This window comes from Gasterosteus aculeatus, chromosome 17 (genome assembly GCF_964276395.1).
Source record: "Gasterosteus aculeatus chromosome 17, fGasAcu3.hap1.1, whole genome shotgun sequence".
Lineage (NCBI taxonomy): Eukaryota > Metazoa > Chordata > Actinopteri > Perciformes > Gasterosteidae > Gasterosteus > Gasterosteus aculeatus.
The window spans coordinates 2722107-2748363 of NC_135705.1; the positions used below are offsets into that span (position 1 = coordinate 2722107).

The 26257-nt window shown below is 51.0% G+C and overlaps 2 protein-coding genes across 4 annotated transcripts in view; both read left to right on the forward strand.

The window, feature by feature from the left end:
- The first annotated feature begins 677 nt into the window (after nt 1-677).
- Nucleotides 678-2447, forward strand: rpl22 (ribosomal protein L22). The gene is made up of 4 exons (XM_040204325.2): nt 678-793; nt 1195-1305; nt 1463-1587; nt 2254-2447. Exons 1-4 carry the CDS (start codon nt 782-784, stop codon nt 2396-2398), a joined length of 393 nt encoding a protein of 130 aa, XP_040060259.1. The 5' UTR covers nt 678-781; the 3' UTR covers nt 2399-2447.
- A 468-nt stretch (nt 2448-2915) lies between these two features.
- The window catches only part of chd5 (chromodomain helicase DNA binding protein 5), a 29447-nt gene continuing 6105 nt past the window's right edge, over nt 2916-26257 (forward strand). The window contains exons 1-32 of one of the 3 annotated variants that reach the window (XM_040204318.2): nt 2916-3585; nt 9545-9696; nt 13082-13300; nt 13428-13546; nt 13618-13859; nt 13950-14062; nt 14257-14383; nt 14982-15148; nt 15379-15600; nt 15999-16205; nt 16645-16856; nt 17316-17447; nt 17571-17679; nt 17766-17957; nt 18122-18322; nt 18983-19120; nt 19248-19369; nt 19488-19661; nt 19795-19936; nt 20117-20248; nt 20408-20525; nt 20644-20768; nt 20908-21154; nt 21363-21535; nt 22011-22185; nt 23125-23211; nt 23346-23434; nt 24325-24458; nt 24898-25042; nt 25515-25674; nt 25791-25870; nt 26043-26217. In XM_040204318.2, coding sequence (XP_040060252.2) covers nt 3519-3585; nt 9545-9696; nt 13082-13300; nt 13428-13546; nt 13618-13859; nt 13950-14062; nt 14257-14383; nt 14982-15148; nt 15379-15600; nt 15999-16205; nt 16645-16856; nt 17316-17447; nt 17571-17679; nt 17766-17957; nt 18122-18322; nt 18983-19120; nt 19248-19369; nt 19488-19661; nt 19795-19936; nt 20117-20248; nt 20408-20525; nt 20644-20768; nt 20908-21154; nt 21363-21535; nt 22011-22185; nt 23125-23211; nt 23346-23434; nt 24325-24458; nt 24898-25042; nt 25515-25674; nt 25791-25870; nt 26043-26217 — 4897 coding nt within the window. In that variant the 5' untranslated portion in view covers nt 2916-3518. Of the gene's footprint in view, nt 3586-3637; nt 3781-9544; nt 9697-13081; nt 13301-13427; nt 13547-13617; nt 13860-13949; nt 14063-14256; nt 14384-14981; nt 15149-15378; nt 15601-15998; nt 16206-16644; nt 16857-17315; nt 17448-17570; nt 17680-17765; nt 17958-18121; nt 18323-18982; nt 19121-19247; nt 19370-19487; nt 19662-19794; nt 19937-20116; nt 20249-20407; nt 20526-20643; nt 20769-20907; nt 21155-21362; nt 21536-22010; nt 22186-23124; nt 23212-23345; nt 23435-24324; nt 24459-24897; nt 25043-25514; nt 25675-25790; nt 25871-26042; nt 26218-26257 lie in introns of those variants that run through there. The other 2 variants (XM_040204320.2, XM_078092792.1) reach the window with 2 other exon arrangements.

The window sequence follows — 26257 nt, forward strand, 5'->3', positions numbered from 1 at the left end:
TAATACTACAAATATTTACCCTGAACATGGGTTAATACTTTCCTCCTGTGATATTTAACACTATGCCAACTAGAAAAAACCTTATTGAAGCGCTGTTATGTGTAAATGTGTACATTTCAACATTATAAAAATAGTTTTGCTCCATTTCTAATTCAAGAGCATACATGTGAGAACCTATTTGATGAAACGTAAGATAACAATTGATTACAATGAATTGAAGTGTTGAGTAGCTTCTCTGTTTTTGACAATAAACTTGAAAAACGAGTGAGTAAATTAGAGATGTAAAACCAAATAAGATTACTAAGCTTTTATCCTGACATGACCGCATCTCACGGTTCACTCTGTTGTCATGGAGACAAGTTGCTCACATCCATTATAGACTATACGTTTGTTTGCTAAAAGGCTTGGCATTTCTTCAATATTCCTACTTAATATTGGAACTACAAATCGAAAAGTCATGGCTGAAAGCGAAGCTATTCACAGGTGAATTTATTCAACCGTATTATTGATTACTGTGGTTTTAAATAAAACAGTTGTCCGGTAAACAAGACGTCTGACCTCATTGTTGAGTCAATTCTCCTGCATTAACAATGTTTGTCATTTCAAAAAGAAGAAAAAAAACTCTAGTTAGAACCAAAAATGAGCAACGAGTTCGCTAGCTGGCCGGAATCCACGTTCCCGCTTAATCAATCCCAGAGAAGTCGATGCGATCGACTTCTCGGCGGGGTGTTATAGCTCCTGCGTCGCCCTCGCTCCTTCCTTTTTGCTGTGTGTGTCAGCCATGGCCCCGATTGTGAGTAGCTTGTCAAAACGACCGAATAAAGTGCACAAGGACGACGTATTTCCGCACGCGTGCCGCGCCATTGTGCGTGTGTTTAACCAGCGCTCAAACGCCGCGGGGCCCGCGGGCGTTTGAACGCTCCTTTTTAGAGCCGTGTTTACTGTGAGGGATAAAGCCACGTTGGGCTAACGTAATGCTAACAGCTAGCTAGCGGGCACCCGTCACGAGGAAAAGTTTCTAAGACTGATGCAGCGTTTAAACGCATTTACCCCGGAAATACGAAGGCTTAGCACGTGTGACGTTATACGTCATAATCGCCAAGTTATCATAAAGCTTTTTTTTGTGTTGTTTTTCTTCCGTCAAACTACGTCACGCTTAGGAAGTTTAACCCTCTCGATATCTGTGGTTTTCAGAAGAAGCAGGTGGTCCGGAAGCAGGGTGGGAAGAGGAAGAAGACCATCCTGAAGTTCACCCTGGACTGCACGCACCCGGTGGAGGATGGAATCATGGACGCTGCCAACTTCGTGAGTAGAGCAGCGGGTTGAAGCCCACCTGCGTGTCAGAGGCCACCATCATCCAGTGGGGCTTCGATGGGAACTCGACCAGATGTCGGTGCCAGTGTGTCGCTTGTCAGTATTTAAGAGGCTCATCGTGTGTGTGTGTCTCCTCTACAACCAACAGGAACAGTTCCTGCAGGAGCGCATCAAGGTGAACGGCAAAGCCGGGAGCCTCGGCGGCGGGGTCGTGTCCATCGAAAGGAGCAAGAGTAAAATCGCAGTGAACTCTGAAGTTCCCTTCTCAAAGAGGTAAAGCCAACAAACGAACCGACGCTGCTCGTCGTGTCGGGCCGATGATGTGCAGCGACTGACGCGTGTGGGATTTTTGTTTGCGTCTCACGTTTCAGCGATTTCTGCTCAATGCGGGAGCTCAAAGGTGCTATTTGACAGAAAAAAAACAAGACTCGTAAATAGATGCTTGTTCAAATCTCTGAGCGGCTCAGGAATTGAAATCTGCCCCCTGTGAAAAATCCCCAATGAAAAATGAAGTGAAAATTCCTAAAAGACTAGAATTGCTAAACCTTTTTTCTTACCAAATGACGTTAGTGTTACTCCATCTGAAGTGTAAGTGATACAGATGGTAGAATGTGACTCAATGAAAGCTCAAAGGCTTCCAAATGCTAACATACCCCAAAGTTCTAGTTGTACATCTGCTGTCCTCTCCTTAAAGCAATCTAAATATGTCCTGTACAACACTCCCTTACTGTGTGTATACTTTATTTCATCTGGCAGCACTTTTTGTACCCCTCAATAAAATGAAGCTTTAGTTGCATTGCACCTAACTGCATCATACTGCTGCCGATTATCAGACTTATCTAAAGGTTGTTTGGTATTATTTAGTCTTGACACATTTAAAGAATGCACACCTGGAGACTCTGGAGCAGATTCAAGGTGTTTGCCTTCTTAATCTTGCAGGTACCTGAAGTATCTCACCAAGAAGTATCTGAAAAAGAACAACCTGAGGGACTGGCTGCGTGTCGTGGCCAACACCAAGGAGAGCTACGAGCTGCGCTACTTCCAGATCAACCAGGACGAGGAGGAGGAGGAAGATGAAGATTAAGCTTCATACCAGTTTCAATAAACTTTCAAAATAGAGTGGGGAAAAAAAATCAGTGTTGGCTTTTGTTTTATGTGCTTTTTAATGTTCTGTGGTCGTCACACGCAGCAGGGCTCACATCTCCCTGCATGAGTGCTTCTGTGTTGTATTTATTATAAATTAACCATATACATATTTAGAGTTCTTGACCTTTTGATGAGGAAAAAACCTTCCGCTTTGGTGTTTTATATTACATGCAAAGTGTGTGTATAATGCGGCTTTAGAAGGATTTGAGCAAGACGATAGTTTTGATTAAATAAAATGACCTTCACAGCAGCATTTTCCTTCAGGACCCTGCATCTACCTTTCTCCTTCGTCACGTGGGTCGCGGCATCCACCGGTACAGCTGCGGTAACCTTGACAACCGTTAAACCGCCGGTCGCCATGGCTCTCCTCCCATCACTACTTCTACCTTCGGCTTGTGGCGATGTTTAAAAGTGGAAACTAGACGAACGTATTCCCAATAACAACCATGCCCCCACCCTCCAGGACGGTATAGCGTAGCGGTGTTGTCCTTTGTCCTCCGGTCTCGGAGCAAAGGTTGCGGGGAACTTTTGCGTCTCTGTCCCCCGGACCGCCGGGAGGAAACGGTTGACATCGCGGGACTTTTACCCGCGTGTCGTGTCGCGTCGCCCCGCGCGGGGCTGTTTTCTCTTCCCTTTTTTTTTTTTCTTTCTTTCTTCCCCGCACCACTACTAGTTAAAGTGGTAACCAAGACAGCGTGACTAACTAGTTGTGGGTGAAATTATGGGATGCATCGTCATGGCAACAGACCAGACGTCACAATCTGGGCATGTGTGTTCCATTTTTGTCTTTCTTATTTTTCAGACTGGAGGACCTGGATAGACATCAGTGCAAAAAGAATGTTTTTTTTTTGTTCTTTTTTTAAATATGTTTTTCTTCTATGTGGAGAGAAGCCCGAGATTCCCCGGAAAAGAAATAAATAATGAACACTCATATTCTTTGTAAGTGAGTGGCGGTAGGTTTGTTTTTGGGTGAAGAAGGATCCCGGGCTGCGGCGTCTGCAGGGTTAACTTCCAGCATTCTCAGCCTGAGAGGGGCTCGGGGGGCCGATGAGGTAAAGATGCCGGGGTCGCTGAGCAATGAAGACGAGGGACGAGACGACATGGATTTTGAAGACGATATGCCAGGTGAGGGGGAGGGGGGGCGCGCGCGGGGGGGGGGGAGGCGGGGTGTCCTTCACATTATTTTCGCCGCTGCGCCTTGAATGCGAGGAAAAGGGCTTGTCCTGCGTCCCCGAGACCGGAGAGGAGGAGGAGGAGGGGGGCAATAAGCAGAGTCATGCCATGCATTTTTTTTTTGTTGCACGACCTAGTGACTTAAAGGTGGGAAGGGTTTTTTTGTGGTGGGGGGGGGGGGATTTGCCTGCGGCTGTTATCACACGCATCGTTTGGAGGGCATGATGAATGTTGCGTGATTTCTGGTCTTTATTTTCTTGGTTGGTGTGGGGGGGTCATGCATGCGTGTTACAGCGAATTGCTTTCCCCACCTCTGGTGCAAACGCACGAGTTCGGCTCGGGGGGGTGGGGGAGCGGATTCGAACCCGTGACCGCGAGTCGACGCGCGCTCCTGCCTTTGAGCAAAGCCCCGCCGCTCTTCGCACTTGCTCCAACTTTGGATGTTGGTCTCGCGCTGCGCGGCCGCAGAGGTGCGAGAGCCACGTGTCGGCCACAGTAAACAGGGCTTAACGCCCGACCGTGCGCGTGCGTGTGCGCCTTCTCCTCGAGCCCTTTCACGCGCACTGTTGGACGGCCCGCGGTGAGGTCATGCACGGCCCTTCAGCTGCAGGTCGCGCGCGCCAACTGAAATGTAACCCACATCCTTGACACGCTCCCACGGGAGGCTTCAGCCTGCAAGACGGATTTCGTGTGGCTGCAAAAAATGTGAATGTTTCACATCGACCCATTGTTGTCCGTGTGACGTCCTCGCTGATGGAGGCCGTGGACACGTTCACATTCCTTAAATAATGACCCAAATTGTGGTCAATTCGTTTTCTCTTAGCTGTGATGTTTGTCTGCGTGGCAGCTGATCCAGTGATTCTTTGTCCCAAAGGGGGACGTGTCAATGTTACAGTGTGCTGACTGAAACGAGTGTCACTTTCATATTAATACACGACATTTGGATTTTCTTGACCGATGCATCGCAACCAAGAGTGTGGAGTCACTCCGACCGGGATCGTCTTCAACGAGAAAAGGAAGAGGAGGCCAAAGCGGCGTCCTCATTACGTTCTGCATCTCGGGACGAACCCGGTGCTGAAGTCCGGGGCGACGAGGTGCGTTCTGCGGCTCATTGTCGGGCCGCGGCGTCCGTGTGTCCTGCCACGCGTTCCCGTTTTCTCACTCGTATCGCAGCTCGCTCTCTCAACGTGGAAAAGTTGGACCGATGGAGCAGGAAAAGGGAAGTTGAGAGTGTTACGGACGCGGCCTCTGGTCGCCGCTTGTCTGCGAAACGACAGACAAAGCCACATCCTCTGAAAGCAGCACCAGGTCCTTATTGGAGATAAAAATGAATGAATCATCTAAACCAACATGGTTGCCATGGTGCATTTCTTGCTCATTATTCATGCTCTTTTCATGAAGGTCTTCAGCCTCAAATTCGTGTGTGTTTTGTTCCACTATGACAACAAAAGGAGATACATCAGTGACAGTAGAGCGTACAGCTCATCGGCATCACCATCTATTTCTAAAACGTGGCTGTTTCTCTTTTTTATATATATATATATATATACACCAGCCAGATAATTAAACACGGGCGTGCATCACATGGTGTGCAGCGCGGAGAGAAAAAGACGGACAGAGCGAGAGAGACGGGGACGACTGTTGAGCAGCGGAGGCATCTACGACTGCCATTTGTAGCCCGAGGGAGAACACAAGCAGTGATGCTGCGTGTCCCCGATCGCCCTGCAGCTGCTTGAATATGTATAAAAGAGCTGCGGCGCGATTGATTGATTGACTGATTGATTGACGGCAGGTGAGCAAAGACACGTGAGCTGTGATCCGGTTTGAAAAGGCAAAACATTTTCAGTTGACGCTCGAAAATTGATTTGTCGCCCGCCTTCGATGCCGCTTGGTAAACAACCTCGTCTGCTATCGTCGTATCAAAGGAGCTCTTTAACACACTGATCCCTTATTATAACACTGATTTCTTTTTGTTGACAAATTGAGATAATCACGCTATTTCTCACAGTAGGATTGTGTCCCCCCCCCCACACACACACAGTGGTAAATGTCTTTGACGTCTCCTGTTTTCTCTCATTTCACCGACCGTGATATGGTGTTACAACCGATTGTCATGCTGCTGATACGGCGAGCAGACGATTCACAACCCCCATCAACAGGCGTCAGAGTGACAGACAAGGTCAGGGGATCCAGGTCAGGCTTTTCCCGCCATCGAGACGCTTCCAGGCAATTAGAACGCGGCAGCGTAGGAGCAGCTCCTTTGGGGGCGTTGGACCCCGTGAAAGCGATCCTATCGCAGCCTTTATTTGTTGTGGCGTAGCGTCATAATTCCCTTTGTTTCTCCCCGGGCGCTCAACGCTCACACAGATTGTCCCTTTTGTGATTTCTGCTTTAATTGTTCTGTTCTTCCCGAAAATTGAAAGATTATCGTGGGCTTTTGTGTGCCCACAAATGTTATCCCCAATTGGAAAAGGGGTCTATTTTCGGATCCTTCGTTGTGAAAGTTGACACCATTTTTTTTCCCCCCCCGCTGCGCGTGCACGAAGCCCGTGCATGGAGGATGCTTTTTTACATTTTTTTTTTTTATGTGTATTTGCAGATGAGCGGTGCCGCCTTCCAGCTTGATATCCCATCTTATGCATCGTCTATGATAGACATGCTTCTAATGCTGCTCTCAGTCTCCATCCTCCCATCACTTTGATGAGCAGGCTTTCCAATAATATTCCATGGATGTCTTTGTCTGAAGGCGTTTCAGGCCTAAGCTAGAAGAGCCCCCCCCCCCGGTCCTCCTAGGAAAGCAATGCTGGGCAACATTACGAGGATATTCCACACAAGGGCCAACACAGAAAGGGCTAATGTGCTCTCGGATAAACCCCAGCGTGCTCCCTGGGGAGTCGCTCGTGGATCTCTCCTCTAATGGGGTCGGCCCGCTGGCCAAGCCCCCGCGGGAAGGTCAGGACTACTGCGTCTGTGCCACCCGTCCACCCGTTCGCCAAGAGGAGCTTTGGTCCTCGTTCTGAAATAATCTGTTGCCAGACCATCCCGGTGCCACATGACTGAGCAACAGCCCCCCTTCTAACACCTGGCACGGCCTGGTCCGCTCACCAAGCAGAGATTACTATTCACCTGCTTGCTTTTGGGGACTGCACGGGACGTTTACTGTCCACAGGTTTCACATTACAAGGAAACTCTGGTGTTAAACACAGACCTCTTTCATTTTTTTTTTTCTCCAATCAATGCAGTCGTACCCGATGCTTATTGAGACGCGTGACTGGGAGACACCTTTATCTACGTGTGCGACATTTCCGCATGATTGATTACGACTCTCACAGTTTTGACGCTGAATGCAAAACATGCTGATGTCGCATGTTAGCGCGCTAATAAGAGCTGAACCTAATGGACAGCCGAAGGCGATTCCACGGGTATCTGCAGCTCATCTGGGGGGGGGGGGGGGGGGGGGGGGGGGACATGCATTGTACGAAACACTTGAGACACCTCCATAGCAAAATGTATGGGCGTCTCTAAACAGTTGTTTTTGTCTTCCATTGTTCGCTGGTGCGAGAAAGGACTTTCCACCATAAACGACACCCAGTCAGACGGACAGGCTGCGCAGCTTGTCCCAACGTCTGTTGGTGGAACAACATCTCGATCCATTGGCTTACGTGAGAAGCTTGATCAATGCGCGACGCGGCCTCTTCTCGGACACCAGGACGTTGAGGGTGTCCTGCTGCAGGCAGAGTTGCGTGAGCGGCCATATTGTGAGCGTTTTAAGCTTTAATGATGTGTTTGTAAAGTTTGGTCGTGGGTGTGAAGCGGCGCCCCCCCCCCCACCTTCCGTTATAATGATAGGACTTTGCACCTCGCCAAATGTCACGGCAATAACTCTGCCTGTTGTCGAGTTGTTTGTCTTGGGAAAAGCTAAACGAGCTGCTGGAGCGACAGAAGGAGTGAGTGGAATCGGTAAAACCAGCAGGGTTCATCCTCTGGGGAAAGCGAAAACGTCTCGTCAAACGTTTCATACGAGCAACCAAAATGGTTTTTGACATATTTTCAGTGTGGCCCAAAGATCCGCAGACCAACATCGACGTGCAGTAACCAGCAATCTCATGAGTGATGTGCGGTCCACCCGTCAGCCACAGCCGCCGTCGTCTCAACGTCAAGACGCGCCTCTTATCCGGCAGGCGACTCGCGCGCATCCGAGACCCGAGAGGAGCTTCCTGTTTGAGACGGTGGTAATTTAAAGTCCAGGCTTTATTGAGAAAGAGGAGCGAAGGAGAGGAAGCAGAACAGGGTGGACGGACGGACGGGTAGATGAAAGCACAAGTTACCCCCAATTAGCACAGAAGAGCGGATGACACACTTCATCCGCCGGTCGGGCGCCTCTGATTAAAGCTGTTAAGCGGCCGGCGTGCGTCTGTCGTCCGCCGCAGGGATTCAATGTTAAATGGGCAGTTCATATTATTCATTTCTTAATCAACAGTCCAGCCGCCAGGGTTGAATGTTGCCGTGTCAAGTCTCCGCAGCATTAGCATATCCGTGTGGTACAAAAATAAGTGACAGAATCCTGCAGAGCCACAAAGGGAGAGTCAGCGGCTGGGACGGCTGATGACAAAACACAGGACTTTCACCCAGGAGGTCGCGGCAAAAGCAAACAGCATCACGTTGAAGCTTATAATCCTTGGAAATCTGCAAAAATCTCTTAACACATGTCGGATATCCGTCTGATTCAATTATCTAAAGAGATCAAAATAGAAATCGACTGTGGGTCAATCCTTCCATGGGACGTACGTAAGGGGATCCCCTCGGCTGACAAAAGATGGAGCACCTCTGGTGTACTGTGTGTGTGTGTGTGTGTGTGTGTGTGTGTGTGTGTGTGTGTGTGTGTGTGTGTGCGCCTCCTGCTAGCTTTGCTAGATAGAGGATAAGTGGTGGGGGAGGCTTGTGTGTCTACCACACAGGAACCTCTGCTGTCTCACCCCAGCTGCCCAGGGGACCGGTGGACCAGCGTCTGACTCTGATGGACTCCGATACGCGCTGCATATTTCACGGCCTCCGGCCCGTCGGCACGATGGGACGCCGACAGCGGCGGACGCTCGCTGGGTAGACGAAAGAAGAAAGACACAGACGGAGGAGATCATATCGACCTTTTACGCGGCGGTGTCTCCTTACAGCGAGGTATCTTCTGGTGGACTGCCTCGCTTCCTTCCTTCCTTCCTTCCTTCCTTCCCTCCTCTGTGACCGGCTGAGGCATCGGGGGAAGTCCGCTCAGCGCTCAGCAGTCGGCGTGTTCGCACAGCTGACAGCCAGCAGCAGGCCGCCTTAGTGCCAGCGAGCCTTAAAGGCCGGGGGAAACGCTCCGTGTACCTCAGCGGCCCTTTAGCGGTTGGGGGCGGGGCTCCGTCTCTCCTCGCTCTGACGGGTGAAGTTGATCCACACCCGACGGCGAGTGATTATGAGGATTAGGATTACTTTTTGTCATCGATCTCTCCCTATCTTTCTGATCACTGGGTTTGTCTATTAAACTTCCCGGGGGGGCCGAGGTGTCGCCTTCACGTGTTTTAAAACCATCTGTTCAAAACCACAACAATAAATAAACAATGTTGTCAATTGTCTTACATTCTGGGACCAGTAAATGCACGACAGCGTTCTCTGATAAATGAGTAAAACCGTCTGAAGCCCAGTCGGTTTTTGCTCGTTTTCACATTTTACTGTCCGTGGCTTTGAAGACGAATCCTGCACCTCTACGGAAACCGCACAACCGCAGCGAGGTGCACGCAGAGCTCCTTTGGGACCCCTGAAAGCTCCATTCAGGCTCCTTCCAAGCTGCCGAACCCCCCAACGCCACCACCGTATGTACATTAACCCACGTTGGGTTCCCGATTGAATAATATCTTTGTTTCTGTGCCAACAGATGAGGACGACGAAGGCAAGCGCATGGCGGTCCCCCTCGCGCCCCTCGGCAGCTTCTTCTCCGACGGCGACTCCCTCAAACAGCAAAAGAAGAAGAAGCCCAAAAAGATGAAAGAGGGGAAAATGCCCAAAGTTAAGAAGAGGAAAAAGGAGGTAAAGTGCTACATTGTAGCTGCGGTGAACACGTCTGAGGACACGAAGTTCCCACTCAACAAATCAAAGCCCTTCATTCGCCTTCCTTTTCGCTCCGTTTGTGTCTCCACTTTGTGTAGGAGTTAAGCTTTAGAGCTGTGCAGAGCGAAACATCTGGTCGGCTGGGTTTGGTGTTGGGCTTAGTGTTTGTCGTAGCTTTTTTGTTGTTGTTGTTGTTGTTGTTGTTGCTAAAAACACAACACAGCAGCTCCCTGCAACCGCTGCAAATGAGGTCAGCAGAGGTCATTGGCCGGTTCTGCACCACATACTGGCGTCTCATTCACACCGACTCACAATCGCTGCTGGATAAGACTTTCCTTTCATCCGCCGATTAAAGGCGCTCTCTGGACCCCTCCCCCCCGCGGCGTTCTGTTGCTCCCGCGGTCGGCGTTGTCGGCGGCGGGATGTTCCCCTCTGCTGGCTGGAGGTGCCGGCGGTGCTGCGAGGAGCTTTGGCTGTCCAGGCTGCCACCCGGCCCATTGGCTGCTCGTGATAAACACTGAGCTAATAATGGTAGGGGGGTGTGGGGGGGACTCCCTCTGACACTCTCCCTCCCTCCCTCCCTCCCCCTCCTTCAGTCTCTGCTCTGTATTCTGCTCCCTCTCCTCTCACATGCATCACTTCGCTTCGCCTTGATCGTGGTGCCGCTGCTTCCCTTTTTTTTTCTTTTCTCGCAGCCTTTGCGTCAAAGCGAATTCTCTCTCTCTCTCTCTTTTTTTTTCTCCCTCCCCGTTGTTCTTTCTGTCGCTCGAGGTGCCGCCGTGGCTGTGATCCTCTCGCCGTCCCTCGCCGAGGTCGGTGTCAGGCTGGGGCCAAGAGTCAATTGGGGTCAGAACCCCCGTCACAGTGGCCCAGTCTCGGGTCAGAGCCCGCTCGCTCGTCTGCAGTGAAACAAAGCCGGCCTGTGGACATGAAGGGACGACGTCCCTCTGCAAAAAGACGACACAATCAAGGGAGCGGAGGTTCATAGAGGGCAGTTTTATTGGCTGAGAGAAGAGGCTGCGTGAGGCCGTAGAGGAAGCTGCTCGCTGGAATCCAGCCGGTTTGAAGAGGAGACTCTTCTTTGTGCGATTGTGGGTCAGCAGAGAGCCGTTGCTGTGAAGAGGAGGCTTGTTGCGTTTTTTTTTTTTTTCAGCAGCGTTTTTCACTCGCTGAACTGGATCTTGTTGAATATCCGCGTCTTCGCTCGTTTCCTCTGCAATCTCCCCGCGGCACGGCCATTACGGGGGGGGGGCGTCTAATTTGATTACGCTATCGGCGCCCTTTTGATTTTCTGCCCTCTTTGTCTCTCCGGCCCCCCCGTGATGTGTGCGTACCGGTGAACCCTGTTGCACGGCTCCAACTCGCTGCCCCCCCCCCCCTCCCCCACGTCTCCCCCATCCCCCAGCCTCCATCTCCAATTTACTTTCTCTCTCTCTCTCCTTATGCATAAATGAGATTTGTCTAGACGGGTGTTGAAGCACCGGCGCTGCAACCACAGGCCTCTGCATAACAAGCTCGTTATGCAGAGGCCTGTGATTGGATGGCGCCGTTCCATTGCCTGCCACTGTGATAGATTGGTGGGGGGGGGGCAGGATGGAATGAAAAGAGAGAGAACAAGAGAAAAAAAATCGTGGTGGTGGGGGGGGGGTGTAGTGGGCACGAGAGATGTGAAAGAGGGAAAGTGAGAGAACGCGAAGGCGGGAGGGGAGGAGGAGAGGGGAGAGAGAGAGAGAGAGGGAGGGAGCCAGACACTGCTCAAATGTGGTCACCATGGCAACACAGCCTGGCTGCTGGTGGGGTTGGCGGGCGCTGCGGCAACGTGAGCCTTTCCGCTGCGCTGCAGAGCAAAACGCCCGTAAGTCTCTCCACGGATCCACGCGGGCCCGCTGAGCAACAGGCAGCGAGCACGCGTTCACTCTGCGCGCGCCCGCGCGCGCTCACGTGTGAATGAAAGTGCGCACAAACACGTCGGGGCACGAAGACGGACACACGAATACAGACGCCGTGACAACTCTTGGTGGTATTTTAGTATCCGTGCGCATGCATGTACGCGCGCGAACGGTTAGTTGAGTGCACGCTGGGGGGGGGGGGGGGGGGACACGCGCAGCACCGGTGACTTTGCTCACGTGCAACACTCTCCATCGCACAAACAACACCTGTTAACTGTTAAATCCACGCGGCCCTCCAGATGTCTCGCATTAAGCCGGCGACGGCTCCGCGCGCTGTGATTGGCTGCGCCGCCGGAGGGGGTCTGGCGGCTGGTTCGCTCCGCCGCGTGTGAAAACCCAGACCTGCCTCTTTCTCCTGCACCCCTCGTCAACTCCTGCCCGCCGACTGTTGACTCGCGGCGCAGCGATCTGCACGTTCCGCCGCCGGCGGGAAGAATGATATTATTCCGTGAAGCAGTTCGTCATTTAATTTGTGCAAATGCTGTCGAGAAGACGCTTTTATCCCACGTGCTTCGTGGCGGCCTGACAGCCTCTGTGGGAGCTTTAATCCCGAACCCCGGTGGAGTTAACGCCTTGCTCATGTGCCCTCATCGATGACTTTCACGTATTAATTATTCACATATTTTATCAAGAGATCACATTTCCGTCCCTGAGGATACCGATTAAGTGCATGCAGATTTCCTCCTGTCGCCTCGTCGGTGAAATACAGATATTGAATTCAGTTCAGACCCGGGAATGTGGCTTTGACGCTCGCTTCAAGGCAGATTCTACTTGTTTACATTAGTAAAAATAGCTGTTTTTGGAAGGAGCTCTTGAATATTTCAAAGAGGTGAAGAAGACTTTCCAGGTGACGCAAAAATAGTTTTGCAGCTTCGCACATTTTCATCAGTGAAATCCGCCTGAATGCAGCAACGTCCCCTTAAATGTCTCTCATATGTCCTAATGGAGGAAATCAAGATGCACCGAACGCTCTTTGCCATTCAGACCCAGATGTGCTGGACGATTATAAAAAACCCACTCGATCGTGAACACGAGGCTGTGGCAGACTGATGCCGTCAAAACACAATATGAGGGCAGGTGTTGTGCGCGCAAATATGGCACAGACCCAAGAAGTGAGGAGATGCGGCCAATACAAGTTCTGAATGAAAGTAAAAGTGCAATTTTCCAAAGCTTCAGTATTGGCGGTAAAGGGAAATCAAGAAGCATCAAGGAGCAATAAGGAAGTTCTTCAGAAGTCTCTTTGTACCCAGAAATGGACCATTAGTATTTCTTCATCATTCAAACAATATGATACTTTAGTTTTTATCGTTTTTGTAATCAAAGTAAGAGTACACCATCTCTATACTCGTATCTTATATTCATTGCCTCATTGCCCATCGCGTTGCATTCACTTGTGCGTGTCCGTGACGCCTCAGGGGGGCATCCAGCCGAGAGCGGACAGCGACCTGGAGGAGACCTCGGAGGTGGAGGAGGAACGGGAGCGTCCAGAGGTCGGCTCTGGGAGCGAGAGCAGCGCCTACGGACCGACCAAGAAGAAGAAGAAGAAACCCAGGGAGAAGAAGGAGAAGAAGCCCAGGAAGAAGAAGAGAGACGAGGAAGACGACGACGAGGACGACGACGACGGCAACATGAAGGCGAGTCATGACTGCGGGGACGGGGTCGCTCGTGTCCTGTATTCATCACGTGTTGATGAGGAAGCACAAACCAAGAGTCGGGGACTTTGAATGACGACGCCGCCTCTCGTCTGTTCTTCCCCTGAAGGAACCCAAGTCGTCCGGCCAGCTGATGCACGAGTGGGGCCTGGAAGACGTCCAGTACGGCTTCTCCGAGGACGACTACAAGACCATCACCAACTACAAGGCCTTCAGCCAGTTCCTCAGGCAAGCATCGCATTCTCCTGCTTTAGTCATGAAGCGTGACGTAATAAAGCTGTAGTTCCCCCCCCCTTTAGGCCTCTCATTGCCAAGAAGAACCCCAAGATCCCCATGTCCAAGATGATGACCGTGTTGGGGGCCAAGTGGCGCGAGTTCAGCGCCAACAACCCGTTCAAAGGCGCGTCCGCCACCGCCGTGGCCGCCGCCGTGGCCGCCGCCGTCGAAACGGTCACCGTGGCGCAGCCGACGGCCGCAAGCGGCGGCCCGCCGGGCTCCCAGCCGGGGCCGCTCAAAAAAGCCAAAACCAAAGAGGGAAAGGGTGAGTGGCGACAAAAAGAAAATGGGGTTTTTTTGTTCCAGGGACAATGGCGAGGATCAGACCCGGCCGTGACATTGTGTGCGCCCTCAGGACCCGGAGTGAGGAAGAGAAGCAGGTCTGCGAAGGATGCGAAGAAGAAGAGCAAGCCGAAGAAGACCAAAGCAAAGTCGGGCCCGAGTGTGAAGAAGAAGAAAGCTTCCTCGGTACGTTTTGTCTCCGGCCGCCGATTCACCCTCTGAGCTTCTCTGTGTGTGTATGTGTGTGTGTGTGTGTGTGTGTGTGTGTGTGTATTTTATACGTATATTTTCAGTGGCATCAAAGACCGTTTGCTGCACTTGACTGTGAAGCTCTGAGCTCTTTAGTTTTGGCGTGCGCGTGTGTGCGTGTGCTTTTCCAGAGTGAGGAGGACTTCCTGGAGGAGTCGGACTTTGATGACATCAGCATCCACAGCGCCTCCGTGCTGTCTGACACCTCGGGGGCCCCCACCAAGAAGATTGCCCGCCGTGGGCGTAAAAAAAGGAAAAGTATGTTTACCGTCGGCACGCGCCGAGCTCTGTGGTGTGCGTTTGTGTGTTTGTGTGCGTTTTCCCCCTCCATCCTCCCAAAAATCCCATTTAAGTCCCTCAGAACCCGTCTGTTTGATTACGGGTAACGAGGAAATTAAAATGCATTTTCTTAAAGCTTTATTTGTTTTAGGAATGTTTTCCGAAGGCGGATGCTCCTTCTCGGCAGCTGCTGCGCTCACACTCGCAGCGAATCAAAGTTTATTTACACACAGACACAAAGTGCGTCTGAGTAAAAAGATAAAAAGGGAATGAATATGATAATGGAATAAGAAAAAAGGCTTTAAAAAGGGGAACAAACGTCACGCCTGGTGTACCGCATAACGACCTCCGGCTCATTGGGAGATTATCATATTATGGTAACTGGTCTCAAACCGTGTCCGAGCTACAGTTTTAAATCCCCGGAGTGGAAACCTGAGACATTTAAAAAAAGGACACCGGTGCGGTGAGGTCAAAAGAGTCCTCTTCACATCGTGTGCCGTCCACAAGCGCTGCATTCAAGTGCACCGTCCGCATGTTGGGAATCCTCCCCATCGGCTTCTTCCTCTTCCCGCTCCAGAGGAAGACGGCGACGGCTACGAGACGGACCACCAGGACTACTGCGAGGTGTGCCAGCAGGGCGGGGAGATCATCCTGTGTGACACCTGTCCCCGAGCGTACCACCTGGTCTGCCTGGACCCCGAGCTGGAGAAGGCCCCCGAGGGCAAATGGAGCTGTCCACACTGTGTGAGCGCATTGTTTCTTATGGGGGAAATCGTCCACCCGCACCAGTCATTTGTTAAGCACGCTGACGACCCGCCGAAGTGATGCTTCATGGGAGTTATGAATTACGATTCAGACCACCTTCATGTTTGGCCCCGAATCAAATTCCCTTTTGCATCACTTTGCACGAGGAGTCGGTGAATTGAACGCAGCGGTATTCACGGCATCTGCCGCGACCTGTCGCCCCCCCCCAGGAGAAAGAGGGCATCCAGTGGGAGGCCAAAGACGAGGAGGAGGAAGAGGAGGAGCCGGCGGCGGAGGTGGAGGAGGACGACCACATGGAGTTTTGCAGAGTGTGTAAAGATGGCGGCGAGCTGCTGTGCTGTGACACCTGCCCGTCTTCCTACCACATCCACTGCCTCAACCCGCCCCTCCCCGAGATCCCCAACGGGGAGTGGCTGTGTCCTCGCTGCATGGTGAGCTTCCTCTTCCTCACGCCAAAACTACTCCACCCATATGGAGGCAATAGGGTAGAAGTATAGTAGTTCATCCTAAGCTCCGATTTCTGTAACGCAATTATGTGCAGATGAGTACAACATTGCCTCATTTGCACATTTAATCAAGTAACTCGGAAAGTGTCGTGGTGACATCAGTTAAATATTTTACCTCATTAACGTGACGTGCATGAACCAGCACAATAATTCAGCCTTCTGGACCCGTCTGAGGGACCCTTACGTTGACCCCGAAGATGCACGTGACCTTCTCTGCGACTTCTCTTCCCTTCGCCAAGAGACTCTGGAACGTTATTACTTCGCCCCTCAGCATAGAAAACTGCATGTATCACAGCACTGCTCTTTGTGTGTGCTTTCCCCAGTGCCCTCCCCTCAAAGGGAAGGTCCAAAAGATTCTACACTGGACGTGGGGAGAACCGCCGCTGCCGGCCGAACTGCCCGACGGCCCCGACGGCAGGCCGGCCGATCCGCTGGCCAACCCCCCGCCGAGGGGCCGTCCGGAGAGGGAGTTCTTCGTGAAGTGGGCCGCCCTGTCGTACTGGCACTGCTCCTGGGTCAGCGAGCTGCAGGTGAGATTCCAGAAGTCGGGTCCAAACTCAAAGGAGCAATTTCTGCTCAAACTGAGCCGACAGAGTTCTTTTTGCAGTTTATCGTCGAACCGTAACGCATGTTCCATTCACCCGCCAGTCCTTTTAAGTGCACGTTGTTTCCCACCTCAAACTCCCCAATCTGCAATCTCAATTACTCAGCCATTCAGAGCCCTCCGACTGAGCCGACTTTTCATTCCGTGATGTCTGAGCAATTGCTCGCGTTTAGGCTCGGCCCTGGAGAAGCCGGCCTTCCTGTTCTGATTCATTTCGCCTCCATCAAATCCATTCTGGAACTCGAAATGGTTAACGAAGTCTGTCTGATGGCCGTGCATAGGTGATATGATGCCGTCTCGGCAGAAAAACCCTCTTTGCCTGCTGAGCCGCATCGATGGTTTTGTCCCGTCTGTTTGCCGCGCAGCTGGAGCTGTACCACACGGTGATGTACCGCAACTACCAGCGCAAGAACGACATGGACGAACCGCCGCCCTTCGACTACGGCTCCGGCGAGGAGGAGCTCAACAACGAGAAGCGGAAGAGCAAGGATCCCCAGTACGCCGCGATGGAGGAGCGCTTCTACCGCTACGGCATCAAACCGGAGTGGATGGTCATGCACCGGATAATCAACCACAGGTGGTTACGCACGCGCTCTCTATCTATCTATCTATCTATCTATCACCATATGACCAACTGGAAAGGTTTGCTGGCTCTTACTTGGTTTCATCTTGCTGTTACGTGTAAGAACACATTAAAGATGGAGATTTCGGAATATGGGAGAGGCTGGAGGTTTAAAAGTACCTTCATTACGTTTTTCAGATGTTAATGTCACTCATATGTTTATTCATTTTACGGGACAATCCCAAATAAATGAGATATACTATATAATTGAAGGTAAGAGTCGAGGTATAAAAGGGACCGCAGGGACCCTCTGGATGTCAGAAACTGGCCCCCAATGATTCTCGGTACATGTGGGCACGGGGGCAGGAGACCACCCAACGAGGCATTTGTTTGTCTACATTCACCGTCGAAACTGAAAGGAAACTGAAAGTTTTCCTACTTGTTTTTTCTCTCCGCGTGTGTTCCTCCGTGCAGTTTTGATAAGGATGGCGATGTGCATTACCTGATCAAGTGGAGAGACCTGCCCTACGACCAGTGCACCTGGGAGGTGGATGACTTTGACGTCCCGGAGTACGACACTCATAAAGCCACTTACTGGGACCACAGGTTGGTGAGCTGCATGGACGTGATCTCACGTCTTCTTTATTAGAGGGACATGCGGCTGCCTTCTATCTTTGTTACCGTCTGATGACCCGCCTTGCTCATCGCGTTGCTGCAATTATTTGCCAGGGAGCAAATAGTAGGGGAGGACCAACGCCCCCTGGTGGTGAAGAAAGGAAAGAAACTCAAAGAGGACCACCAAAAGAGGGAGGTCCCTCCTGATGCCCCCATCATAGATGTAAGTTGGGATATGCTCTTGTTCTAATGCGTACGGTCTTCTTGTAGAACACCTATTGGCCTAAATGCAACTCCTTTACTGCGCAGCCAACCATCAAGTTTGAGCACCAGCCGTGGTACATCAACGCCACGGGGGGAACGCTGCACCCATACCAGCTGGAAGGCCTGAACTGGTTGAGGTTCTCCTGGGCTCAGGGCACAGACACCATCCTGGCCGACGAAATGGGCCTCGGGAAGACGGTGCAGACCATCGTGTTCCTCTACTCGCTGTACAAGGAGGTGAGGGTCACCTTTTTTTAAACTCCCTCGTTACAAAGCGATGATGACATTTTGGCTCTCTGAGTGGATTCTCATGGTAATAAAGAGCCAGAGGACAACAAGTTTAAAGAAGTAAAGGATTGAACCTGCAGCGCAGATGTTTCCCCTCCCCCTTTCTCCCTCAGGGTCATTCTAAGGGCCCCTACCTGGTGAGCGCGCCGCTCTCCACCATCATCAACTGGGAGAGGGAATTTGAGCTGTGGGCTCCGGATTTCCACGTGGTGACGTACACCGGAGACAAGGACAGCCGGGCGATCATCAGGGAGAACGAGTTCACCTTCGAGGACAGCGCCGTGAAAACAGGACGCAAGGTGTTCCGCATGAAGGTACCTCGCGCTGCCGCGTCACACGGGCCACTGTTTGAACGCGCTTTCCAATGCGATGAAGTGCGGCGCATTCGACCCACAGGCCCTTCTCACATTGAATAGATCGACAAGATGCATAAACAGAAAAAACAAATGACGTTCTTTTTATGTTATGTTTTATGTTATAAAAGATTTCCTTTCTTTTCTAAAGAGACCTTCACAGCGGTCCTGACTAACTCCCCTTGTAGACCGCTAACCATCCGCCGGTAGCAGAGGGTTGTCCAGTTGAATATATTGGCCTCGTCTGCCTGACTCATTGATCCTTTATCTGACAGGTTTGAGCACATGACCCCCCGACCGTGACAAACCTCCGCCGCTGTCCGTGGTGCTGGCGCGGCGGCGTCCAGCCTCCTGTCCGTTGGCTTGTTTGCTATTTCTGGGGGAACGAAAAATAAATCCGTGGCCCGTTTTTGATATCAACCAATAACATTGACATGTGCAAGAAGGTCTTTACTGCCTCGTGCAGCTTAGCATGAGGATTAGCAATGACTTCCAGGCATACCTTTGCCTGAACATTGCAGCAGAAGAAGTTTCCTCCCCCACATGGCGCCGCGTCTAAAAGAAAAAAAAAGTGAGATGCTCACAGTGAGATGGATTTTGTTGCCGTTCATTCCTTTGCAGAAAGACACGCCCATCAAGTTCCACGTGCTGCTGACGTCCTACGAGCTGATCACCATAGATCAAGCCATCCTGGGCTCCATCACATGGGCCTGCCTGGTGGTTGACGAGGCCCACAGACTGAAGAACAACCAGTCAAAGGTACAAGAAACAACAAAAAAGTGTGTCTGGCACTGACGTTGAGCTGACGTTGAGCATGGATGTCACCAGCGACACATTCTTATTTGAGGACGATTGTGTTTTATCTCGCACAATGTGTCCTGTCCAGTTTTTTAGAATCCTAAACGGGTACAAGATCTACTACAAGCTGCTGCTCACTGGGACTCCTCTTCAGAACAATTTGGAAGAGCTGTTCCACCTGCTTAACTTCCTCACCCCAGAGCGCTTTAAGTACGTCCGCCTTCAGTCGTCTTCACGTCTGCATCAAATGGATCCTCGAATTTTGTGCACAAATATAAATGAGAAAACGTTTTCTTTAAAGCCGGCCTTTTAATTGTTCCTTGCGCAGTAACCTCGAAGGCTTCCTGGAGGAGTTCGCTGACATCTCGAAGGAGGACCAGATCAAAAAGCTCCACGACCTGCTCGGCCCTCACATGCTCAGGAGGCTCAAAGTGGATGTCTTCAAGAACATGCCTTCAAAGACAGAGCTGATCGTCAGAGTGGAGCTCAGCCCCATGCAGAAGTAAGCACTGAAGGAAAGATGGAGGTTTTTGTCTGATCTACATCAGCTTTTTAGTAGTTATTTCCATTAAACCATGCGTGTTCCTCACACAAAGGCTTAATTATCCTGCTTCCACCTGACTTCTGACCTGCAGGAAATATTACAAGTTTATTTTGACGCGGAATTTTGAGGCTCTGAACTCCAAAGGTGGAGGTAACCAAGTGTCCCTGCTCAACATTATGATGGACCTGAAGAAGTGCTGCAACCATCCCTACCTGTTCCCAGTGGCTGCCGTGGTGAAGCACAGTTTAATATTCTAACTCCATAAATGTTGCCTGATGAAGTTGAAACGCAACAACCTGTGTGTGAAACATGACGGCCGAAAGACCATTATTTCTATTTATTTGACAAAAGTATTCATATATCTTTCCAGTGGTTGGCTGGATTGATAGATTTATTATTTTGGATCTTTGCAGGAAGCCCCTGTGCAAGCCAACGGCTCGTATGATGGAAACCAATTGGTGAAGTCCTCAGGAAAACTCACGCTGCTTCAGAAAATGCTGAAGAAGCTCAAGGACGAAGGACACAGAGTCCTCATTTTCTCTCAGGTAGCAGTCGAATAAATGTTGTGTCTGGGCTGGAAGGCACAGCGTTCACTGGTTTATCCTTAAATGGATTCTCAGTTGTTAGCTGCTCTCCAAACAAAGATCACATTGTTCTTTCACATTTTGTTTTAACCGCAACAATAAAAGCCTTATATGTTTTAGATGACAAAGATGCTGGATCTGCTTGAAGATTTCCTGGAGTTCGAGGGTTATAAATACGAACGTATTGATGGAGGCATCACTGGAGGCCTCAGGCAGGAGGCCATTGACCGCTTCAACGGTGAGTTGGTCCATCCAGGGACTCCTGTTCTTCTTCTTCTTCTTCTTCTGCTACACGGCTTTCGCTCCCTCTCAAACGCACCGGCCCAGCGATTAGTTTTTGTTTCCGTCCGCTGCAGCACCGGGCGCTCAGCAGTTCTGCTTCCTGCTGTCCACACGGGCCGGAGGTCTCGGCATCAACCTGGCGAGCGCCGACACTGTCGTCATCTACGACTCCGACTGGAATCCCCACAACGACATCCAAGTACGAGACTTCCCAACGGACCCTTTGCGTTCTGCCTTGTTTACCATACAAGCAAATGTTGCATTTTGATTGATGCGCTGGACACTCCGTTGTTCAGCAGCCGTCTGGATGGTTTTGGTGGTTCTTTCCATTCTCGCAGGCTTTTAGCAGAGCCCATCGTATCGGCCAAAACAGGAAGGTGATGATCTACCGCTTCGTGACGCGGGGCTCGGTGGAGGAGCGAATCACTCAGGTGGCCAAGAGGAAGATGATGCTGACCCACCTGGTGGTGCGGCCCGGCCTCGGCTCCAAAACCGGCTCCATGTCCAAACAAGAGCTGGATGACATCCTCAAGTTCGGCACTGAGGAGCTTTTCAAAGATGAGATGGAGGCGGCGCGGGCCATGGGTACTTAACACACCGCTATGACATCACTGCACTGACCGTCTGGGGTCAAGACGACCGCAGCATTTGTTATTGCGTTGAGTTAGGAAAAACTACGGTAGTCGAGGCCAAAAAGGGCAAAAGTTCAGCCGTAGTTTGTGCTAAATTAGCTTTGGATATGAAATAGAATCAGCAGTTTCATGATCTGAACGTAAGAGCTTCTCTTCAACAGGTGACAACAAGGAGGGGGAGGAGGGCAACGTGATTCACTATGACGACGACGCCATCTCCAAGCTGCTGGACCGCAGCCAGGACGCCACCGAAGACACCGAGATCCAGAACATGAACGAGTACCTGAGCTCCTTCAAGGTGGCTCAGTACGTGGTGAAAGAAGAGGACGGAGAGGTGAGGATGAAAAAACCCGCCCGAGCGCTCGGGAACGGAGATGTATGATTCTGCTTCACAGGACCGAAGGTCGGGTTTGCTTTTGTAAAGAGGGACGACTGTGAAAGAGATCATTGGATGAGTAAAGAATAAACATGTTGTTCAATGTTTAATGATGCATGTTTAGTGTTTGGAAGGCCTGGAGAGAAACTGCGGGAAGTCGAATGCAGTCGAAGTAACAAAATAACTGTTTGTCTTTAATGACCAAACTCAGAGGTTTTATTTATTTATATTTATATATTATGTTTTATTTACATATTCTCAAAGGCATTTGGGAAAATACTGAGAGACGGGGGAATTTATTCTTGCCCAGATAAGCAAAGAATGACCATTTCATACGTCTTCAGAAAAGCTGATCACCACGATGGATCCGGTGTCCTCAGTTAGAGACATCGGACCAAAGGTCGACATTTTCCTCTTTTGTGTCCGCGTGCAGGAAGAGCCGGAGCGGGAGATCATCAAGCAGGAGGAGAACGTGGACCCGGACTACTGGGAGAAGCTCCTCCGGCACCACTACGAGCAGCAGCAGGAGGATCTGGCCCGCAACCTCGGCAAGGGCAAACGCATCCGGAAGCAGGTCAACTACAACGACACGACCCAGGAGGACCAAGGTAGGTCCCCTCAGGACTCGCCCTTTTTAGCGCTTCACTTGACCTCAACGCATGGAACACGCATTGTGAAAGGGTTAAGGTCTAAAACACAGGCCGAACGCCGGCTGGCACCTGTCAATCAACAGGTAGCCCCGCCCCAAAGCACGACCTGCTTTATGATCTATTTTACGATTGAGACTATAAATAATGAATAAATGAATAAATCAAGTGAGAAGTGTTATTCTCATAGACATCTTTATTCGACCAGAGTGACAGTGATCAGAAACAATGCATGTTTATGTCACTATTTCATGCAAACAGGACACTTATTTTGATAGTGTGCTTGGTTCAGATAACACTGGATCCTCTCTGCCGGCTTCAATGCAGGTCAACAGCTCTTGTTATGCTGTATGTTCGACTCTGAACTCTTAACTTAACAACACAATCAATTCAATAACACAACAAAGCCACTCACACACACACACACACGCCTGGCTTCATTCTTGAGTTAATTTAATGATCTGGGTGAATCAGTCCAGGCGGGAACTGCACAGGAATTAAATCCTTTTGGGGTTCTTAGTCTCAATAAGTTCTATTGACCTCCATTAAATCTACCACAGAGTGTGTTGTACTGGCCTAGAGCTCCATGGTGTATCACGCACTTATACAGCTTTTAGTAGGTTTCAAAGCAATTCTTTTTTTTATCGTTCAACTAATCTATTGCAGCAACATACGTCCTGTAGTTTGACTTCCAAGAGTCCAGATTTCAAAGCCCATCACACCCCCTCTGAGTCTAAAGTGACTGCAGAGTGGTCCACTCTCACCTCACCTCCCAAAGCGGTGAGGCGCGTGCGTGCCATGCTGTAGTGGTCTGTGGTAACCTGCAGTGCCACGGCGCCCCCAGGTGGCCACCGACAGAAGCGATCGCAATGTACTGTTTGTCTGTGATGTGTTGCTCAGAGTGGCAGGATGATCTTTCAGACAATCAGTCGGAGTACTCCGTGGGGTCCGAGGACGAGGACGAAGATTTCGAGGAGCGGCCTGAAGGTAGGCGGCAAAAAAATTAACTCAAAAACAAAAAATGCATTAAAGATAAAACACCACGACTCGGTATTGATTCCTCTCTACTGCGACGTGCACTGGAGAGAGGTCCGTGTAACAACGCAGGGTTTGCTTCGCAGGTGGACGCAGACAGTCTCGTAGGCAGATGAAGAATGAGAAAGACAAACCCCTGCCGCCCTTGCTGGCACGAGTCGGGGGCAGTATTGAGGTACAAACACAGAGGTTAAATGCTGCGTTTGGCTGCGCGACACGAGGGGAGGCGATAAGATTGGATGGGATGGAATGGGATGGGACGCGATGGGTTGGGATGGGTTGGGTTGGGTTGGGACGGCATGGAATGGGTTGAGATGGGACGGGTTGGGTTGGGATGGGATGAGATGGGACGCGATGGGTTGGGATGGGATGGGATGGAATGGGATGGGACGCGATGGGTTGGGATGGGATGGGAGGGAATGGGATGGGACGGGATGGGTCGGGATGGAATGGGTTGGGTTGGGTTGGGATGGGTTGGGTTGGGACGGCATGGAATGGGTTGGGATGGGACGGGTTGGGTTGGGATGAGATGGGATGGGATGGTATGGGATGGGACGCAATGGGTTGGGATGGGTTGGGTTGCGATGGGACGGGATGGGTTTGGATGGAATGGGTTGGGTTGGGATGGGATGGAATGGGATGTGACGGGTTGGGTTGGGATGGGACGGAATGGGATGGGATGGGATGGGTTGGGATGGGTTGGAACGGGATGGGATGGGATGGGTTGGGATGTGATGGGACGGGATGGGTTTGGATGGAATGGGTTGGGTTGGGATGGGATGGAATGGGATGTGACGGGATGGGTTGGGATGGGACGGAATGGGATGGGATGGGTTGGGATGGGTTGGAACGGGATGGGATGGGATGGGTTGGGATGTGATGGAATGGGATGGGACGGGATGGGATTGGACGGGTTGGGATGGGACGGGATGGGATTGGACGGGTTGGGATGGGACGGAATGGAATGGGATGGGCATTTCCGTGCTGTGTTGCACCAGGTGGTTCAGCAGCACCCCCTGTACTTCACGCTATTGTCCGTCTGAAGCTGTTTCTTCTCTTCACAAGGTCCTGGGGTTCAACGCCCGCCAGAGGAAGGCCTTCCTCAACGCCATCATGCGCTGGGGAATGCCTCCTCAGGACGCTTTCAACTCGCATTGGCTGGTCAGAGACCTGAGAGGGAAGAGTGAGCGTGAGTTCAGGTGAGAATATACTGAAAAGGTTATTTGTTCTCTTTTCACAAAGCATATTTTTTAAGTCAAGGGCTGCCCGTCATCCGGTGAAGAGGCAGCTCTGGGCTATTTCATTTGCTCCTCACATTTAATTGGTTAGCCCAGGGCAAAGCTCCAGAATGCTCATATAAAGTTGGTAAAGGTTTTTGCCCTTCCCAGTTTCAGGGTTACTTCACTTTAGAAAGCAACAGAGCCGGATATTGCAGAACTAGATATTGTGAGTGGTGCTTGGTGCATTAAAGCAGCTGTTCACGTGGAGCTCTAGATTTTGGTTTGTTTGCAAAATAAGAACAAATTCAGTTACAATGGAATTGCGGCGTAAACTGTCCGGCTGGCGTGAGCGGTCGTAACCAGCGAGGAATCCCCCTGGTCACACGTAGCGTTCGCCGTTTGTCTCCTTTTCCACCAGGGCCTACGTGTCCCTGTTCATGAGGCATCTATGTGAGCCGGGGGCGGACGGAGCAGAGACCTTCGCCGACGGAGTCCCACGCGAGGGACTGTCTCGTCAGCATGTCCTCACCAGGATCGGCGTCATGTCCCTCGTCAGGAAAAAGGTGATTCGACCAAAGACGTCCTCCAGACGCCGAGATTAGAGAGAGGAGGTTGAGCCTGAGTTTTTAGTGATTCACCAAATTTGTCTGGTAAATAATTGAGCAAATCTTTTGTGTGAATTGGTCGCAGGGAGACTTTTGCCACACTGTCCAACAGAAGAAAAAAAACAAAACAAAAAAAGCCTACTTCCGTCATTCATTATGAAATGTCTGTAGTTTTTCTCTAAATGGGTCAAACATCAACTGTAGCTCTGCGTGTTTCCTAATGATGAATTATTGTTAGTTATTTGTCGTAGAATCCGTTCCTTTACTTTCTTTTGTATTGAAAACATTACGGTCACATTCCTGCTGCTGAGTAAGATGAATATGGTTCAATACATCTCCTCTATTAGTATGCATTCATGTTTTTAATTAACATTTATTCGGACAAATTTCCTCCTCACAGTTGAACCAATCCCTTTTCTTTTTTTTGAAGGTTCAAGAGTTTGAGCACGTTAATGGCAAGCTGAGTTCCCCAGATCTGATTCCCATCGGCATGGAGCTGAAGAAACTGACTGAGAGTTTGTCTTCTGACCCCAACACCCCTGTGCCTGCCAGCCCGGTCGCCACACAGCCCGGGACACCCGTCCCACCAGGTCAGAGCACCGGGTCCACGCTGATCAGGGTTTCTTTTTATCCGAGCGAACGTCATGTTCAGCAAAAGGGTTTTGCTGGAATAAACAAGTTTGAGTTGTTCTTTTCTGGACCGCAGAGAAGACTGAGTGTCTCCTGGGGACCACTGAGGACAAGGACTCCGCAGAGCAAGATAGCAAGAAACTCTCCGAGCAGGAAGTGAGTCCTCTGTTGTCTCACGCAATCCATCACTGTCGATCTGTTGCCCTTTATCGTCTTACCCGTCCTCCGGCGGGCCCACCGCGCCGTCCTCAGGAGACGCATCTGACAAACACCTTTTAACGTCCCCGTCTCTTCTCCCGTTGCCTTGTCTGTTTCTGCCTCCGGAAAGTCGTCCAGCGCGGAGCCGCCGTCCGTCCCTGAGAAAGCACCCGACAGCGAGGAGAGCAAAGCCGGCCCGGAGGAGAAGGCCGCGGACGAGAGGGACGGAGGCGAGTCGCCCGCCGCGAAGACGGAGCCGCCTGCCGCCTCCAAAGAGCCGACGCCCGGTCGCGCCTCGCCTAGACGTCAGTGGGGCGCCGCCGCGTGTCTTCTGCTCAACGCTAC

Bases quoted from the DNA above. Each gene is read 5' to 3' on its own strand.
- rpl22 (XM_040204325.2), top strand. The intron at 1,306-1,462 runs GTGAGTAGAGCA...TACAACCAACAG, and splicing joins TCATGGACGCTGCCAACTTC to GAACAGTTCCTGCAGGAGCG. The intron at 1,588-2,253 runs GTAAAGCCAACA...TTAATCTTGCAG, and splicing joins GAAGTTCCCTTCTCAAAGAG to GTACCTGAAGTATCTCACCA.